This window comes from Gopherus flavomarginatus, chromosome 6 (assembly GCF_025201925.1).
Source record: "Gopherus flavomarginatus isolate rGopFla2 chromosome 6, rGopFla2.mat.asm, whole genome shotgun sequence".
NCBI classification, from domain to species: domain Eukaryota; kingdom Metazoa; phylum Chordata; order Testudines; family Testudinidae; genus Gopherus; species Gopherus flavomarginatus.
Genome location: NC_066622.1, coordinates 21,187,941 through 21,206,651, shown reverse-complemented (window position 1 = coordinate 21,206,651; position 18,711 = coordinate 21,187,941). Strand labels below are relative to the sequence as shown.

The 18,711-nt window shown below is 41.6% G+C and overlaps 1 protein-coding gene across 3 annotated transcripts in view; it reads right to left on the bottom strand.

Annotated features, from left to right (window-relative positions):
- Positions 1-5,952: 5,952 nt before the first annotated feature.
- UROC1 (urocanate hydratase 1) overlaps positions 5,953-18,711 on the bottom strand; it is a 67,429-nt gene continuing 54,670 nt past the window's right edge. For 2 of the 3 annotated variants that reach the window (XM_050960558.1, XM_050960560.1), the window contains 3 exons: positions 15,891-15,972; positions 8,707-8,806; positions 5,953-6,162 (listed from right to left, as the gene is read on the bottom strand). In XM_050960558.1, the coding sequence (XP_050816515.1) occupies positions 6,022-6,162; positions 8,707-8,806; positions 15,891-15,972 (323 nt within the window). In that variant the 3' untranslated portion in view covers positions 5,953-6,021. Of the gene's footprint in view, positions 6,163-8,706; positions 8,807-15,890; positions 15,973-18,711 lie in introns of those variants that run through there. The other variant, XR_007775240.1, reaches the window with a different exon arrangement.

The following is an 18,711-nucleotide window of genomic DNA, read 5'->3' as shown; positions in this document are numbered from 1 at the left end:
ACTGTTCCATCAGCCATCTTGCATTGCTCATGCTAATTAGTAAATAGACAAGTCTAACTAAAACTAATTGCAAGAAGGTCTGATCCTCAACCAATAAATCTTGTATGGAGATTATGTTTGGGTTCTGTTGTTTGTCGACATATGGCCTGGTCCTGCAAACGCTTACTCCCAGATGTATGTGTGCTCCCATTGACTCTGGTAGGAATAAGCATGGGGGAGTTTGCAGAATCAGGCCCAGATCATAAAAGCCTTGAGTTTGGAACCATGTCTCTTTTTGTCTGTTATAGTATACTGAGCACACTACCAGAACATAACTGGTATGAAATAATGAAAATGAATCTAACATATTCATAACAAAGATTTCCTCAGTATAAGGCAGCCTTTTCCCTCAGTTGATTTTCACATGAGGATTAGGTTAAATTTATATCAAAAATTCTTTCCGTAAAAAGAACTGATTTATTTGCTGGGCATTTATTTATTCATGACAAAACAGTCGCCCAATGCCATTAAACTGAGAAAAATATCTTTGAAGTCAAAAGGTAGTAATGATTTTGTAAGAGGCAGCTATCAAGATGTTAACATTGGGCCCAATTCAACTCTTGTTTAAATCAATTGGAGTACTTTGGAAATAATTATGTATATAGGACAAAGCACAGATTGGCAACTTTGGCTGATACCTACTTAAGTTGTGGATATGTAAATTGGCAATTGTTCTTCTGTAATATGTAGCAATTTGACCACTATTTGCACTTCCCAGGACATTTGGTTAACGTGTGTATTTACAGCTGTATATTGTATAACTACAGACTAGTCAGCCTCACCTCTCTCCCTGGAAAAATCATGGAGCAGGTGCTCAAGGAATCCATTCTGAAGCATTTGGAGGAGAGGAAGGTGATCAGGAACAGTCAACGTGGATTCACCATAGCAAGTCATGCCTGACCAACCTGATTGCCTTCTATGATGAGATAACTGGCTGTGTGGATATGGGGAAAGTGGTGGTCGTGATATACCTTGACTTTAGCAAAGCTTTTGATATGGTCTTCCACAATATTCTTGCCAGCAAGTTAAAAAAGTATGGATTGGATGATTGGACTATAAGGTGGATAGAAAGCTGGCTAGATCATCAGACTCAATGGGTACTGATCAATGGTTCGATGTCCAGTTGGCAGCTGGTATCAAACGGAGTGCCGCAGTGGTCGGTCCTGGGGCCAGTTTTGTTGAAAAGATTGCACCATCAGCAAGTTCGCGGATGACACTAAGCTGGTGGGGGGAGAGGTAGATATGCTGGAGGGTTGGGATAGGGTCCAGAGTGACCTAAACAAATTGGAGGATTGGGCCAAAAGAAATTTTATGAGGTTCAAAAAGGACAAGTGCAGAGTACTGCACTTAGGATGGAAGAATCCCATGCACTGCTACAGGCTGGAGATCGACTGGCTAAGCAGCAGTTCTGCAGAAAAGGACCTAGGGGTTATAGAGGACGAGAAGTTGGGTATGAGTCAACAGTGTGCCCTGGTTGCCAAGAAGGCAAATGGCAATTTGGAGCATTTTCAGAGATCGAGGGAAGTGATTATTCCCCTCTATTCAGCACTGGTGAGGCCACACCTGAAGTTTTGGGCCCCCCACTACAGAAAAGATGTGAACAAATTGGAGAGAGTGTCCAGCTGAGGACAACAAAAATGATTAGGGGGCTAGGGCACGTGACTTATGAGGAGAGGCTGAGGGAAAAGGGCTTATTTAGTCTGCAGAAGAGAAAAGAGTAAGGGGGGATTTGATAGCAGCCTTCAACTACCTGAAGCGAGGTTCCAAAGAGGATGGAGCTAGGCTGTTCTCAGTGGTGGCAGATGACAGAACAAGGAGCAATGGTCTCAAGTTGCAGTGAGAGAAGTCTAGGTTGGATATTAGGAAAAACTATTTCACTACGAGGGTAGGGAAGCACTGGAATGGATTACCTAGGGAAGTGGTGGAATCTCCATCCTTCGAGGTTTTTAAGGCCCAGATTGACAAAGCCCTGGCTGGGTTGATTTAGTTAGGGTTGGACAAGATGACCTCCTGAGGCCTCTTCTAACCCTAATCTTCTATGATTCTATGATTATACATCTGTAAATAGTATGGTATGTGATCAGGAGAAAAATTATCATCTTGAATGAGAGCCTGCTGTACTTTACAATGGCACCTGAGACACTAATAGGGTGCAGAGAGTTGGCATTCACCTGGTTTATTGTACATTAGCCTCAAAGGAGAAAGGGAAAGTAAGATATGGTCTTAAACAGTACATATAACTTCCCCAAAAGAACACTTCCAATCACTGGGAACCCACAGAGAATGGTATGATAAATCTTTGTTTGAAGAACATGGTAGTCCCAACAAAGGTCCATCATGGCTGAAAAGGAACTGAGTTGAATCTAAACTCAACATTGCAGGCAGATCAATCATAGGAAATACAAAAGTCACATCTAGATTGAGGAATTAATGGCATCCCATAAAAATAAACTCATTTATATATATATAGATATATAAATCAACCTTTCGGTCAAAGTCACTGATAATTAGAACAAAACATTATTACATAACTTTAATGGCTAGGATTAGGATGCAAGGAGCAAAGCTTCTTCCAATTACATCAGGCTACATCAAATCCTTTGTCAGCATGTTTTTTGGTGGGCATGGGAGAGGAGAGGAAAGGGAATCTATATTTGACTCTACAGAATTACTGTGTGAAAGGAAGCCCATCCTGTCTAGGAGCTTAGGTTTTGCTGCAGATTAATGTTGGTTATATGAAAGAAAACTACTGGATGATTTTCAAACAATTTTAAATATGGTCTTAATTTTTTGTACTATTTTGAGCCTATCATACAGCAATAGTGTTCACTGTAGCTGGAGAAGAAGCCCATAGAGATAATGCTCTAAAAATCCAAGTCTGTCTTGAAAGACACAAAAGGGACTAGAGTTTAGGATTCAGAGTTTCTAAGGCCAAGTCTACACTGGCATAGCTATGCTGGCATCACCTTCTAGTGTAGATGCAGCCTATGCTAATAGAAGGAGTTATTCTGTTGGCCTAGGAACACTACTTCCCCGAATGACGTTAGCTACATTGACATAAGCCCTCCTTAATCAACATAGCTGCATCCATGCTGTGAGTTATGTCATCATGATTATGTTTGTTGGGATATGTGTGTTTATTGTTCACACCCCTGACCAATGTAGCTATGCTGATAGAACTTCAAGTATAGACCAGACCAAAAGGTCTCCATCAATCTAAGTAGTGGCTTCATTTGCTCAGATAATGGAGAGAGCTGTTAGGAAAGAGCAAATCTGTCACAGTCCTTCCGATGGATGGGTGTATGCACAGGGTCAAACTCAATGGAATTGCACCACTTTGGACCGGCATTGAATTTCGCCCACACAACAACTCACAAAACTGTTTTACACATTTTCCTGGCCTTGATGTTAACTTTATTGAAATGATTTAGTGCTTACCACCCTTGTTCTTTTCCAGTCACTGTTCCTGGCATTGCTTTCTGTTCAATTAAAGAGACTCCCTGTTCTGTCTTTTGTGCAAAACTCAGGTGCAGGTAGATGCACTAAAAATTCCTTTGTTTCATAGTAAATATAAAATTTCTTGTCTATATACAGGAAAACAGAATAGTTTGGCTTCAGCACATGTGACTTTAATACCCAAAGTCAGCTTAAGAATATTTGCCACAAACATGTTTTCACACCCAAGTCTTACAGTAATTTGACAAGTCTTTTTTTATTTATAATTTGGAGATCAGCAAGTCCTAGTTTTTGGCTGCGGAACTAGTTGGGAGTACTCATAGATAAGCTGAACTTAAACTGCATTCCAACAGCACAGAAGAAATGCAGCTGGCAAAGGGAGACCATCTTGTGTGTGGGTTTGTGAGGTAGTTATATGGCCCATTGTTTCTGGTGCAATATTCCAGCTATCAAGCCAAGGACAAACAATTCAGTATCCATCACTTTACTAATACATATACTGATGCATATAAAAAAAAACATGTTAAAAGAATGTCAAAGGTGAAAAATCAAATATTCAAAAGTTAGGAAATGCCAGAATTAAGGTTACTGTTCAATTTTATTTGTCCTCTTTTGGCCTTAACTGTTAAACATATTGGCCTTGATCCTGATATGACGTTGATCAGATCTTTGTAGTTAAACCACATTAAAAGCAAGATAGTAATAGGTTTAATCTCTTACCAAAAGCTATTGCCAGGACACAGTTTCACAAAATATCTCTTATGCTTTTAGCAAAATGGCTGCCATCTACACAAGGATCAGAAATGCCAGCTGCAATTATGGATAAGTCAATTTACTCAGTACAAAGTCCCTCTTGCCTTTGAATTTTCAGTCTGTGAGGCTGAAGGGAATGGACAGGAATTGCTTTGGAACAACATACCACGTGTTGGTACAGTCAGATTGCAGGCAACGACACTTGCAAGCTAAGGTATAAGGATTTGGGTGCCGAGTAGCAACAGGAGTGACAAAGACTGACAATATATCTTCAACATGGAGAAATGAAGCTACATATCAGGTTATATCTGGAGGACACAATTTAAATATAAAAGTTAAGCAATTAATGGCTGCAGATATTTTATGCCAGGACAAAAGCAGGGTTAGTCAGATTCTTTTTTCCTAACTGTGAGTCAAAGAAGGGCAGTATCCATGTTTCTGCAAGGTATATATCTTTCCTCTGCCTTGCAGCTCCTGGATAGTCAGAGTATGTAGATAGTGTGCTTCCTTTCCAAAGCATTGTGAGAGTGTTGTTATCCCCACTTTACATGTGGAGAAACTGAGGCACAGAATACTATATCCAGCCTTGGCATAAACAGGCCCCGTCCAGCCAAAGCCAAAGGGAGATGAACATGTTTATAACAGCAGAATTTACCTCACAAAAGATATGAAGTGGTTTGCCTAAGGCAGTGAAGTGAGAAAGTGGCAGAACCAGGTAGAACTGAGAACTCCTGATCCCTAACTCCATACTCAACCCACTTGACCAGTGACACTCAGACTGAGGCTCCTGAGACACAAGTGGCTCTTTAATGTGTCTCCTGTGACTCTTTGCAGCACAATATTAAAGCTCTGTGTGACTTAATTATCAGCCAATCTAAGTTATTAACCAATCAGGATGCTTTTACTATGTTATTAACCAATTGTAGTTGATTAAAACAACAATACTTCGTCAGGAAAAAACAACAAGGAGTTCTTGTGGCACCTTAGACACTAACAAATGTATTTGGACATAAGCTTTCATGGACCAGAACCCACTTTATCAGCTGCGTGGAGTGGAAAATACAGGAACAAGTATAAATACATACATGGAGTGGAAAATACATGATGTATTTATACCTACTCCTGTATTTTCCACTCCATGCATCTGATGAAGTGGGTTCTAGTCCACGAAAGCTTATGCCCAAATACATTTGTTAGTCTCTAAGGTGCCACAAGGACTCCTGATTGTTTTTGCTGATACAGACTAACACGGCTACCACTCTGAAACCTATCACTTGGTCAGTCATTTTGCTGTGACAATAATATATACATATAAAAATAGCAAATGAAACAATGAATTCACACTACTGTGGCTCTTTAGGGTAATGTTGATCACTAATTTGGCTACTGAACCACTGAGGTCTGAGTATCCCTGCACTAGACCAAGGAACCTCTCAGATTTCTGAACAGTCAGACAGGAATGGATTTTTTTTAAATGTAGCTTAATTAGTTAGGCTCTGATTCCAATATCCTTATTCACACTGAATAGTATCTTACTGCAGGAGTAGACTCAATTAAGTCAATGGAAAAATTCCCAATGATTTCAGTGGAGTTTAGATCAGACCTTAAATGTAGGAAGCCTCAGCATTACCCTGGTAATGATGAAGGAAAAGAACTGCTCACATAGGAGACACACTTGCAAAGCATTTATTATCTTACCAGAGAGTGAGGTTGGGTAACAAGAAAGCAACTTCAAAATGTGTCTGAAAGGAGCATAATGAATTCAGAATGCAATTAACGATGCAGGGCTTGCTCCAAAATGCTTTCATCTACCACCGTGTGTGGGAGAGTCACCTTTAATTTACCAGTCTCCTCCATTGCTTGGCAGATTGTTTCATAGGCATGACTGTTTCCCGACCAACAGCGTCTAGCTACCTGTCAGATCACAAACGACGTGAAAGTAAATGGATGTACAAATGCAACTGGATCTCTCCACATCTCACCTCTCCCCATACACGCGCACACAATTTAATGATAACAAATCTATCAAACCCATGCTAGTTCCCAGTTTCTTTACCAATGTAAGAAATCATTTGCTCTCTTTCACCCTAAGGATTTTTTAAAAAAGGTTTTGGATGGTCTTGATGCATTTTAGTACAGTTGAAAATTAGAGGCGGATAGCCCTGGCTAGAGCAAGGCACATTGTAAAAAGATGCTTTGCAAAAATCCCTCACAAGGAAAAATTAATGCATCTCAATCCAGATCTGCAAAACTAGCTGCTGTTTCAGACCTAGGTCTGTCTTAAAACAATCACTGATTTTATCATGGGACAAATAGTTACATGGAAGGATGTTGAGATCACTGCACATATTTTCAAATTGAACCCCGGTAAGATTTGAAACCAAGGGGCCAAACTCTCTGCTGGAGTATATGGGCTAAGCTCCACTGAAGTAAATGGAATAGAAGCCATTTACACCAGCGGAGAATTCAGCCCATAGCCTCTAGAACTGGAAGGCTCAGAATGTCTGTGGCAAAGTTATGCCCAAACCACAGCACCAGATCAAACCCCCCCTAGAACTTTAAAAGAAATGCTAAGATTCAGATTCAGATTTATTTGTAAAATAGGTTTGAGGAAGAACAACAGATCCAAATCTCCCTGAACTTTGGAGAAGGTCAGACATAGATCTGAACTTGCTGGTGAGTATTGGCCTGTTAAACCCAGGGCTGTGAGTTCAATCCTTTATGGATCTGGGGCAAAAATCTGTCTGGGGATTGGTCCTGCTTTGAGCAGGGGGTTGGACTAGATGACCTCCTGAGGTCCCTTCCAACCCTGATATTCTATGATCATCATGAGTATATTGGTGCTATATAACTATTCTCAGTTATTAATTTATTATATCACGTATCCATTATGTCATTTAACACAAGCATCACCGGCCAAATCTTCAGCTCCTTACTCAGTATTTACACAGGCACAATCCTATGTGCAATGGCCCTAGAAATATTATTGCATTATGCATTACAAATCAGTGTTTGAAGTATCTGGTCAGACTCGAAGTGTTAAAATAGGCAGATGCTTAAGGTCCCAGTTCAGCAAAGTACTTAAGCATGTGATCAATTTAGAACTAATACATTTTGAGGATTATAAAAAAAAAAAAGAACTACTAGTCAATGTCCCCTGCATATATAGGATTATTCCTGGCAGTATATTTTCATGTGTACTGTCCAATTTCTTTCCATTTTTGGATGTAGGAATAGAGACAATATTCTAAGATTGTCTTTTTTAAACAGCGCACTGAGAAGTTGTGCTATTGCATGCAATAAATCACACTGCAAGTAAATCTTCTACCAGACTGTTGTTTTATAGGCTGTCTCTGATAAATTATGCTTGTTAAGCAGCGGCCTCCATTACTCAAGTCTAGAGATTAATTTAATCTTCATCCTTCTTCCTCAATGATTTATCTATTCTATCAGATCTGGTACAGGGAGTGCATGTGGATAGTTCCTCCTACTGTTTTTTGTACCTCATTCTCCGGAGAGAACCCATTTTCAGATCTAATGCAAGGAAGGAAACCATCTTCACCAAATTCTTTTGAGAAATAAAACAAAATAGATCACACCAGAATTTGCATGCAATAGCCTCAGTTGGTCTGAGACACATCAAGTAATTATGAATAGGCAAAGTCTTCCTAAAATGCAACAAATTTTGTCCTTTATAATTTTGCTTTATGTAATATGCCACTGTGAGGAGTTGTCTACAGAAATTGAACCCAAGGCATGTGGATCTAAAAAGCATGAGCTCTAAATTACCACCTCTAGTAGCACAGGCATGGGAGTTGAGTCATAAACCTATATTGGTCTCAGCACTAAAGGAGGACAATCACTCTGTGTTAGTATGTGTCACACTCTCCCTCAGGCCAAGGAAACTCAGCCCAAGCTCATGGTCCATTGCAGTTCAAATAAAGAAACTGATTTGAGTTTGCATATAACTAGCACTTAGTACTAAACTCTAGACTGAGGGACATGTGGCACATATACAAGAATAAAAGTGGCCACAGGTGCCTAATGTAAAGGTATCTTGGGGTTCCTCCTTTTCCCACTGACAATACTGGAAAAACTCTCATTGATATAAATTGAAGATAAACAGGCCTTTTATGCTTTGGGAATTCAGTGGGAGTTGAGGGTGCTCTTGACCTCCCAGGATAAGGTCCCAAAAGCCCTACATTATTGGGTCTTTTTTTTAGGGTCTGACCCCAAAGCCCATTGAAGTTGACTAAAGTTAATAGAAAGACTCCTGCTGACTTCAATGGGGTTTGGATCAGGGCCATAAATAGTACATATCAGAGAATAGTTAGCAGAGTTAGTTACTCTGCCTATTTCATGGTACAGCTTGCATACTCCTGGGATACCAAGCATTTTTTATGTCTTGAAGAAGAAAAGCAATATTTCAAGTCAAAACAGAAGACAGATTTTGCTTACTCCATTGGAAACATCCCAGCTGAGCATTATCTTAGCTTGTTCTTCAGCCTCTCCTGATCCATCTAGAACAAGGCCAAATCCTCCATTTATCACTTCGCCCCTTTAAAATATAAGTATTTACATTTTTAAAATCTTTTTTTTTTAAATTATACAAACCAAACCTATAAGGTATCCCTCCAGTCAGAGGCACTGGGGGAAAGAGAAAATCTAAATTAGGCCTGTATAATATTGCTGAAATTGGATACAGGATGCAGTCAGTGAGTCTTTGTACTTAAAAGATGGAAAGCTAGCAGTACAAGGAACCAAAGTCCTAGTGTAGAAAAGGGTAGGAAGCCCATTCTGTACTTTCCCACACTACCAGCCAGCAAACCCATTTCTGACCCAAGTGGCAGTGCCAGAAGCTAAGCCTGCTATAAGTCTCCTGAGGACAGTATGTTCCACACAGCACTTGCTTTATTAAAACAAAACAAACAAAAAAAACCCAAATACAGAAATGCCAGCATTCCTGATGATTAAAGAGCTAAAGTCACGGGGCTTCTTAAAGGTTAAGCCTTTCACCTTTGCTACATTCAGGTCTAGCATTCAGATAGTACGGTGATGGGGGTCCTGTTGGTATCTAGATAGACAGACCGACCTATTAATTCTCCCATAATCAGAGTGTCACAGCTAAATAAAAGTTGGAACAGTTTGTTTAGCATAAAGCGTTAAAATATATTTCAAGGTGAACACCTGTCCAGTCATATGGAGGAAAGGACTGAATAAAGCACTGGATTTATGGCCTATGGCCAATCTATAACTAAGGCAGCGAGTTTGTCACAGATTCTGTGACTTTCCAGGACCTCGGTGACTTCTGCAGTGGCCCGTGTGGCTGGCCACCTGAGCAGCTCGGGCAACTGCTGAGCCAGCTGCTGCTGGGGCAGTCTCAGCAGCAGGAGTTTGGGTGCATGTCAGAAGGGGTTCAGGGCTGAGGGTTGGGGTGTGGGAGGGGGTGAGGGCTCTGGGCAGTGCTTACCTTGGGGGACTCTCCAGAAGTGGCAACATGTCCTTCCCTCAGCTCCTAGCTCTGTGTGCTGCCTCCGCCTGCAGGCACTACCCCCACAGCTCCCATTGCGGAGCCAGCGCCTGGGGTAGGGGCAGCACATGGAGCTAAGGGAGGGACACATCACCGCTTCTAGGGAGACACAAGGAGCCAGGTAGGGAGCCTGCCAGCCCTGCCAGTACCCCCCAGAGCACCTGCGGCGCTCCCAGATCTCCCCCCCCCCCCGAGTACCCACTGCACCACCCAGGCTGCCCCCCCCCGAGCACCCACGGCATCCCCTGGGCTGCCCCCCCCACAAGCATCCACAGCACCCCCCAGGCTGCCCCCCTGAGCACCCACGGCATCCCCTGGGCTTCCCCCCTCACAAGTATCCACAGAACCCCCAGGCTGCCCCCTCTCCAAGATTTAGTCAGGGGTATATAGTACAAGTCATGAACAGGTCAGGGGCTGTGTATTTTTGTTTATGCCTGTGACCTGTCCATGATTTTTACTAAAAATACCCATGCCTTATCTATAACCCCACAGCTACTTCCTTCGCCATCCCCCTTTCCCCTCTGTTCTTTTCCTCCCTATGACTGGAGGGATGTTAACGGGCCACTTCACCTTGAATCGTCCCTTGCATGTTAACTACTTATGCTAAACAATCAGTTCCACCTTGCATTTAGCTGTGACACTCTGAGTATGTTTCCCAGCCCTGAAGAAACCCACTGTGTAAGGTTGAAAGCTTCTCTCTCACCAACAGAAGTTGGTCCAATAAAATACATTACCTCACCCATTTTGTCTTTGGTCCACTGAGTGTGACTGACAACTTAGCCAGAATTCTGCTCTCAATTACACCCATGTAAACCCAAAGTAACTCCTGTTAATTTCAATGCAGTTACTCCAGTGTAAATGAGATCAGGACCTGGTTTTCAGATCAGCCCACTACTAATATAGGACAGTAAGAAAATTAGATCTCTAGGGTTTTTTTCTTTTGTTTTGTAAAAGATTCTCTTTGGCAAAACACTTGCAGAGATATTCTTTTTAGTGACAAAAGATCCCCTTTGAGCCCAACATCTCAAAGATAATTCTTTGAAGCATGGAGGTGAAGGGCTAGATTCCTGATCTTAAAAATCCAGAGCAACTCCACTGATTTCAGTGGAATTACTCCAATGTACATCCAGAATAGCAAGCTAGAATCTGGCCTACCATCTAAAAAGACACCCCAAACAAGTCATGTTTGTTAGGATGGCTTTTCCAACAAAACCTCTCACTTTTAAAGGAGAGTACTCTGCCTTCATTAGCATTGGGTAATATTTTCAAGTAATTAAAGAAACATGTGACATTTTGACCTAAGCTACCTCCTATAATTTCCAGATGCCTCCTTGTAAGGTGATCAAAGAAAACCAGACCCCTCTCACAATCAAGATGTCACACTGTCAACTGTGTAGTTCAATGCTTAAATTACCTCTGCTTTTTTGTCACTACAGGTTACACAGACCTCATGCTAATATATATTCTTGTGCAAATGAACAGACCTCGAGAAATCAATGACATTCAGTTGCTATAATTATGGCCAAGCTTGAGTTATTCTGTACCCACATCAACAGTGCATGTGACGCAGATCCAGCTAAATACATTCAAATCCTGCTTTTCTGTTCGTGTTACAAGGTTATAACTTAGTGAATCAAAATGGAGGAAAGACATTCCTTGAGCCGCATAGGAAGAAGCATCAGATTTGTCAACAAAACAAAACATCTACCGAGGAGGCTGGCTGCCAAATAAATTGTGATCCTCATTTCTGAATTCTCCAAACAGCAACATTCCAATTTCAAGTTGATTTCTTTCTAACATATGTATATACATACACTCCTTTATCCAGTTATCAGGGAAATGAAAGAAGAAAAATAAATCTCACAGACGAAAAGCCTACATCGACTGAGATCAAGGAGATGAGGTGGCTAATTTTCACCATGTGCAAGGAGATTTCTACATTGCAGAGCCAGCTGACTTCTCACGTCTCCAGTGGTCTTAACAATGCAACACAGGTTCTCAGTTGCTGAAGTGCCACATTGCTGGATGAAAACGGAGGACCAAAGAGCATCTGGCTCCGTAGGGCAAGGAAAGCAAATATATTTGTAATAGCTGGGGACTGTCTCTTTTAAAGAAAAACTTCCATATTATCCCTCCCTTTCTTCCAAAAAGCAAATGCAAGGAGGATGCAGCTCCAGCTAGACTGGGTGGTAGCCAGTTAAACAGAACAGAACCACTGCAATGCCAAGGCTTTTAGAAAGCTCTCCGGACTGCAGCATCTAATAACATGACATTGTTATGACATCTGTGTCTCAGCATAGTGGCTTATTAAGACTTGTGCAAGGACAGGCCCAATTTTCAACTCCAACATTCTGTGTGGAAACCAAACTCTTTCATCACACAGGGCCAAGTCTACCCCCATGAGTAAAGTGAGCAAGAATGAGCCAGTCAGGTACTGAACCAAAACCCAACCCCAAATCATCCAGGGCAATTGGTAGGCTGGGTTACCAGTACCTGCCTTTCCATGAGTATTTGGATTCCTATAAAGTTCCATTTGCTAATTTTCTGATTAATTTTGCAAGCACCCCCTTTGTATTACATTCTGACACAGATCCTACTCACTGGTGTAAATCCACTTAAGCCAGTGGAGTTACTCCAGATTTACATTAGTGTAATTGAGATCCCAATCTGGCCCATGCGCTCTTCAAGCAAAAGTAGGACTAGATTTCCAAAGTGGGGTCCACCATGGGTTATATAGGAGTCTGTCCCTTGAGTCAGGGCCAGAACAGTGTTCTGCACTTTTGCTACACAGAGGATGCCATTTTGTTCTCAAAATGGTGTCCTCCAAACAGTGTGAGAGGTCACACTGGTGGAGGTATTCCCAGGCTGGCAGAGGCATTCCAATAGTACCCTTCGGGACCACATCCTCCCTGTGAGGGTTTAGAAGTACTTTTTTTGCCACAGATGTCAAGACTTGCGTCACTTATACAAGACAGGAAAGTAATACCCCCATTTAGGAGAAACAGAAATACAGATAAAAATGAAGTGTAAAGGCCCTATAACAACATGAAACTGATGTATAAAAAATGAAAGGGGCCCAATGCCTTTAGTCAGATGCCAAAGGCAGATGCAGATGCAGAAAAAAAATTGGGAACTACTGGACTGGATAGTCTTTTCTATCATTTGAATTTTGAACAGTCACAATCAATGCATAGAATAAATAATTCCTAAAGATATTAATCAAATAAATGTAAATAACAAATACATTCATGGACATCGTGATCTTTTGGCAGATTTTCCAGCAGCTGATGAAAAAGGCTAAATTCAGCACAGAAATGACTCATTATGAATTATTCACTCAGGATCTTGTTGTTTTCCATCTCTACAGCCTACGGTTGAGATTATCAGATCAGTTTAGGGGATTTAGAGACATATCCTCCATTATAATTAGCGGACATTATGGATGAAATCCTGGCTCTACTGAAGTCAATGGCAAAACACTAATTGACTTCAACAAGGCCAGGATTTCACCCTGTGTGTCTGACTCTCTCAAGACTATGGCCCCGATTCTGATCTCACCCAGGTTTAAGTCAGCAATAACTCCATTGAAATCACTAGAGTCAGAATAATGCAGACAGAATGATCTGACCAACCAGGATGGGAGATTGTTTTAGCTCCAATTAACAAGGCCAGATAATAGTCAGTGCCTCTGTGAATAACATCTGTTGCAAGCTCTTTAACTCTGGTTCTCTGTACAGCTGTTCTGTAACATATTGGAAGGAGAGTGGGTTCTTTACAACATTTAACAGCAAAAATTGTGCCCCTTTCAGCAACATGCTGTTCCACTGGACAATATCCTGGAGACAATGCAACCAGCCGAAGCCTCAGTAACTTCATGCCCCTCACACTACATTTTTAGCTGTAGTTTCCAAACTTACTGGCGTATGTTAGACTTGCGGTCTTGGTGATCAGCATTTCCTATGGCAATACACTTTCCTGCCCTTAAAGTCATGTGCTTGACTGAGATTTCATCTAAGCTAGCAGCCTACTGCAGTGGCCTAGGAGGAAAAGGGACATTTAGTGAAACGTCAGACAGAGCTTGGGAAAAACAAGTGGCAGTACTGCAGTATTATCATTTTTCTTGCACAGATTTGAAATCCTTGATCAGACATCCCTATACTACCGGCAACCACCTTAAACTTGTGTACTAGAGGGTCAATCAGAAAATGCTGTCACGTTTAATGCCCTACAGCTCCTCACCTCACTCACCCAAGCAATACCATGGGACTGCTTGGATGGGTAGGGCAAGCCAAACTTAATGGTATGGATGATGATGTAATTTTATTAGTGTTATTAATAATCAATAATAAACCCAGTAGATTTATGTAACAACTGTACACCCAGAATATTCAAGTGCACAAGTTTTGTAGTACGTTGTTTGCAGATGGGCCCAGTTGGCCCTAAATACCTCCTTCTAGCTGTGTTTGCTGGAAGCTCATGCCACGAACATGGAGATTCATGGAAAGAGGACATTTTTTTGCTATATTTTGAGGGAAACTATTTTTAAACACTGTTAAAAACTAAATTTTCTGCTTCTAATAAATGAGCCAAAGGATGCCTAAACAAACAGCCCAGGCTTAAATTCTGCTTGAAGCTACACCAGTGTGAACCTGACATTGCAGTTAATGGAGTGACTCCAGATTTACATTGGTGTAACTGAAAACAGAATGCAGCCCCCTAACAATAATAGAAAAGCTGTAACAAATTGCTATATCATACCAGAAGAATCTGTCTCTCTACTGCAACATTTACAGAGCACCCATCATCACAGTATGTAGAGTCCCATCCAGCAACGCACTTAAGCATGTGCTTAACTTTAAGCTCTTGAGCAGTCCAACTGGAGTCAGTGGGATTTCTCACATGTTAAAGTGCTTTGCTGGATCCAGGCCTAGGTGAAGAGCCATGATTTAGTTCAGTATATTTTTTTCTGGCATTGTTTAACATGAGAAGGCATGAAGCTCTAACAACACACTCATGTGTGCCCAGGTAGAAGGAAGGACTTTTTTCCAGATTGTAAGTGGTGATCATCCTATGCCCTGAAACAGGAAGATTGATAATCATTAGTTTGTTCTTCCAACTTCTGTCTTTTATTAATGTAAATCTACTAGAAGTGAGTAATCTGAACCATCCTTGACTAGTTTGAACAATCATACAAATCAAAGCAAAAAAGCACCCTCTAGGCATTTCGATCCATGGTGCTTAGATTACATGATAAAAGACATCTTAGACAGCAGCTATATTGTGATCTGAGTTCAGTGTCAGTCCAGAGTAAATTTTTAGTGGAGTTACTGTGGATTTACACTGGCGTAACCAAGATCAGAATGTGACCTCTGAGAATTGTCTTGAAAATATACATCCCCATCTCTCTATATGGCAATCATCTTGTTCTGCTTCTCACTTTAAAAATCCCTGCAGGTTCAGCATGTAATGCAACAAGAGGGCTGTTGTTTAAACCAGTCCTTGCATTGCTGCTGCATGCTTTATCCTGCCAGGCATGAGCAAGGGAAGAGGAGTGAAGAACTGAACGAAGAAGGACGGAAAATGTTTGCTGGCACCTGAGCTGTTTTGTATCAATAACCTTTTGTCGCACTTTAGCACATGGGCATGTTATATTGGGGTCCTAAGGTCACATTTAAATGCAGCTTAAGGGGAAACCTAAACACAATCCATCCACTAACACTCTGGTTCTTCATGTGTGAAGACAATGTTGGAAGTGGGGTCTGTTCAAAAAGACTAAGCCAGTCTGTCCTTGTTTGGCAAATTAAGTTTCCCAAATAGTGCTATGGCCAATGTCTAAAACACTTTTTCTTGACATACGGACATTAATTAAAAAGCGTCACACGACACCACACGTCAACCTATAATATACCCTTTGAGCCTCCCCTCCCCAAATCTCCATTGTTCCCATGAACATGGCCTTTCACTGCCGCAGTAGCATACGCTGACTCTTCTTTCTTTCTCACTCTCTCTCTCTCTCTCTCTCTCTCTCTCACACACACACACACACACACACACACACACGTCAACTGGATGGAACTACTCTTCCCTTCAAACAAGATCAAGTTCTCCTTACCAGCCAACTCCACCACCATTGTGTAAGGAAACCCAAGTGGCTCCTCTAACTGCATCTCCTACAAAATTCTGTACCGCCATATCTAGGAAGAAGGAAATGATTTATTGCAGCACCAGAATGCTTCACTTATTTCATGTAATTGTTGTTGTTACTTCACTGCTTTTTCTCCCACTTGGGGAGGGCAAAGGGAAGAGACGATTTTTTCCATCCTTTTTCTTTCCACACAGGAGGAAACACATGCCAGTATCACAAAATGCTCTGCTTTCTCAGGATTGTAGTACTCTCTATACACTGCTAAAGTGGAGATCTAAAATGAGAGGCCTATGCAAGAGGAATTGTAGAAAACTAGAAAATAAGGAAATAAAGGTATGTCTACACTTCAATCGCTACGGCAGCGCAGCCAATGGGAGGGTTTCTTCTGTCGGCATAGGTAATACACCTCCCCAAGAGGTGGTAGCTAGGTTGACGGTATAATTCTTCTGTTGACCTAGCGCTGTCTACGCTGGAGATTAGGTCTGCTTAACTATGTTGCTTAGGGGTGTGGATTTTTCACACCCCTCAGGGACATAGCTAGGCCGACGTAAGTTCCCAGTCCTAAGACTTTACTGGAATAGATAAGACTTTGCAGAGACGTGGCACTTTTCATGGTAGGAACATAATTTAATTATAACCCTCAGTTCTAAATCAAAGTTGGGTGGGTATTGTCATTTCCATTCGCAAACAGAGAAACTGAGGCACAGAAGTTAAGGCCCCAATTTAAAAAAAAATGTCCAATAATTCTGGATGCCTTAGTTATGGGGTCTTACACTGGGCACCCTTCAGCACAGGCATCCAAAATTAGTTGATGCTTTTGAAAACCTAGACACAAAGTGGAAGAGACAAGGAGTAGAAATCAGGAGTTCCCGATTACCAAACTCATGCTCAGACCACCAGATCACAGCTCTCGGTTATGCGCAGGGAACAAGCAAAAAGTCTTGTGCATCAAGTAAGCCTTACGTTGAGATTTTCCATGAAACTTAAGTCGTGTGAAGGCTTTGCCCTGAACCTCTGTACAAGAGTGAATTTAATCCTTAATGCAGTGGTTCCCAAACTTGTTCCGCCACTTGTGAGGGAAAAGCCCTGGCGGGCCAGGCCAGTTTGTGTACCTGCTGTGTCCCTCGACCCACGCCGCTTCCAAGAGCTCCCATTGGCCTGGAGCAGTGAACCACGGCCACTGGGAGCTGTGATCGGCCGAACCTGCGGACACGGCAGGTAAACAAACCAGCCTGGCCCGCCAGGGGCTCTCCCTGCACAAGCGGTGGAACAAATTTGGGAACCACTGCATTAATGCTTAGAAGTTACCTAGAATATTTATTTCTTTAAAAATCACAATTTAAAGAGGCAGAAAAATAAATTAGAGACCTGATTTTCAGTGCACAGCTTCCTCTGAAATGCACATAAACACAGTTTACACATTAGCCCATGCAATACGGGGCACTAACACTTGCATATCCAAATCTAAAATTTCAGCTTTGCATGTAAATTGTAGTACATTGAAGTATACACAGAAGTGTGCACGTGTGGAAGAAATGATGGGCTGGACCCCAGTGAAAACAAGACCCTATGATTTTTGATTCAGGAACAACAGAGCAAGTGCTTTGATTTTATGAGTTCAAAATCAACCCAAAGAAACAAACACACACATCCCTAGAACCACATTTGCAATGTTGCATGTACTGCATATTCAGGGTCAGAACTAGCTAATGCAGCCACTGATCCATGTCAAAACCCTGTCAAAAAGCTTTCATTATGGTATCATCTTGTCTGCCATAATGTCACTTTAATAACCCAGTTAACATAATAATAACTTTGTCAGATGGCATTGAGGACAAAAGGGATGAGTGTACACTCAACATAAAAACTTCCATTCCCTTCTCAGGCAAATGGCTGAGCAGAGTCAAGGTTAGGAGGGAACCATGGCAAGCAGATTAATGCTGCAATAATTTGCAAGCCCTCTGCTTTGGAAAAGGTCACTAACTGAGCGAACGACAGCATTGAAAGACACTTTCCTCAACAGCATCTGCCTGGGCTGCCGTGACCTTGATTGCCAGGCTGAAGTGTTTAATGCAAAACCAAAACAGGTGGGCCAAAATTACAGAAAATCCCAATGTTCAGTAATAAGAGGACTTCAAATGGGTCAGGTCAGATAAACTACCATATACTGCAGTATTGGGGGGAGGGGGAGAAATGAAGAGACCTAAAATGTTCCCCAGCTCTCTCTCAGAGCTTGTCATTAGGAGCTAGGGATTGATCTACACACCACTGAAAACTATAGAAAGACTCCCATTGATTCCAATGGGCTTTGGAGGAGATCTTTCAAGGGGGTCCATATAAGTCAAGAAAACAATTTTATTAAACAGTGATAAATAAACTGCACTCTTAAAAAATGAGCCTCCATTTCAAACTGGAATCCTCAGCTATCCTACAAGTTAGTCAAATTTTGCAACTCTGGGAACCTGCTAGTAATACTTTGTCCTTATATCTCTGTAGCACCTTGCATCTAAGGACCTCAAAGCACTTCACCATCAGCAATTCATGACATCTTGCAACACCCCTCGGGTACACAAATTATTATTCTTATTCCCATTTTATGATCGGAAAATTGAGGCAGAGAGAGATTTACCTCAACATTTTGGAAAGTGTGCACTGATTTGAGTGCCTGCATTTTTGTGTGCCTAATCTGAAATACTTTGGGCTTGTTTTTCAGAAGTGCTGAGCATCTGCATTTTCCCCAGGTGCTCAGCACTCTGCAAATTAGGTTCTAGGGCTCCCAAAATTAAAG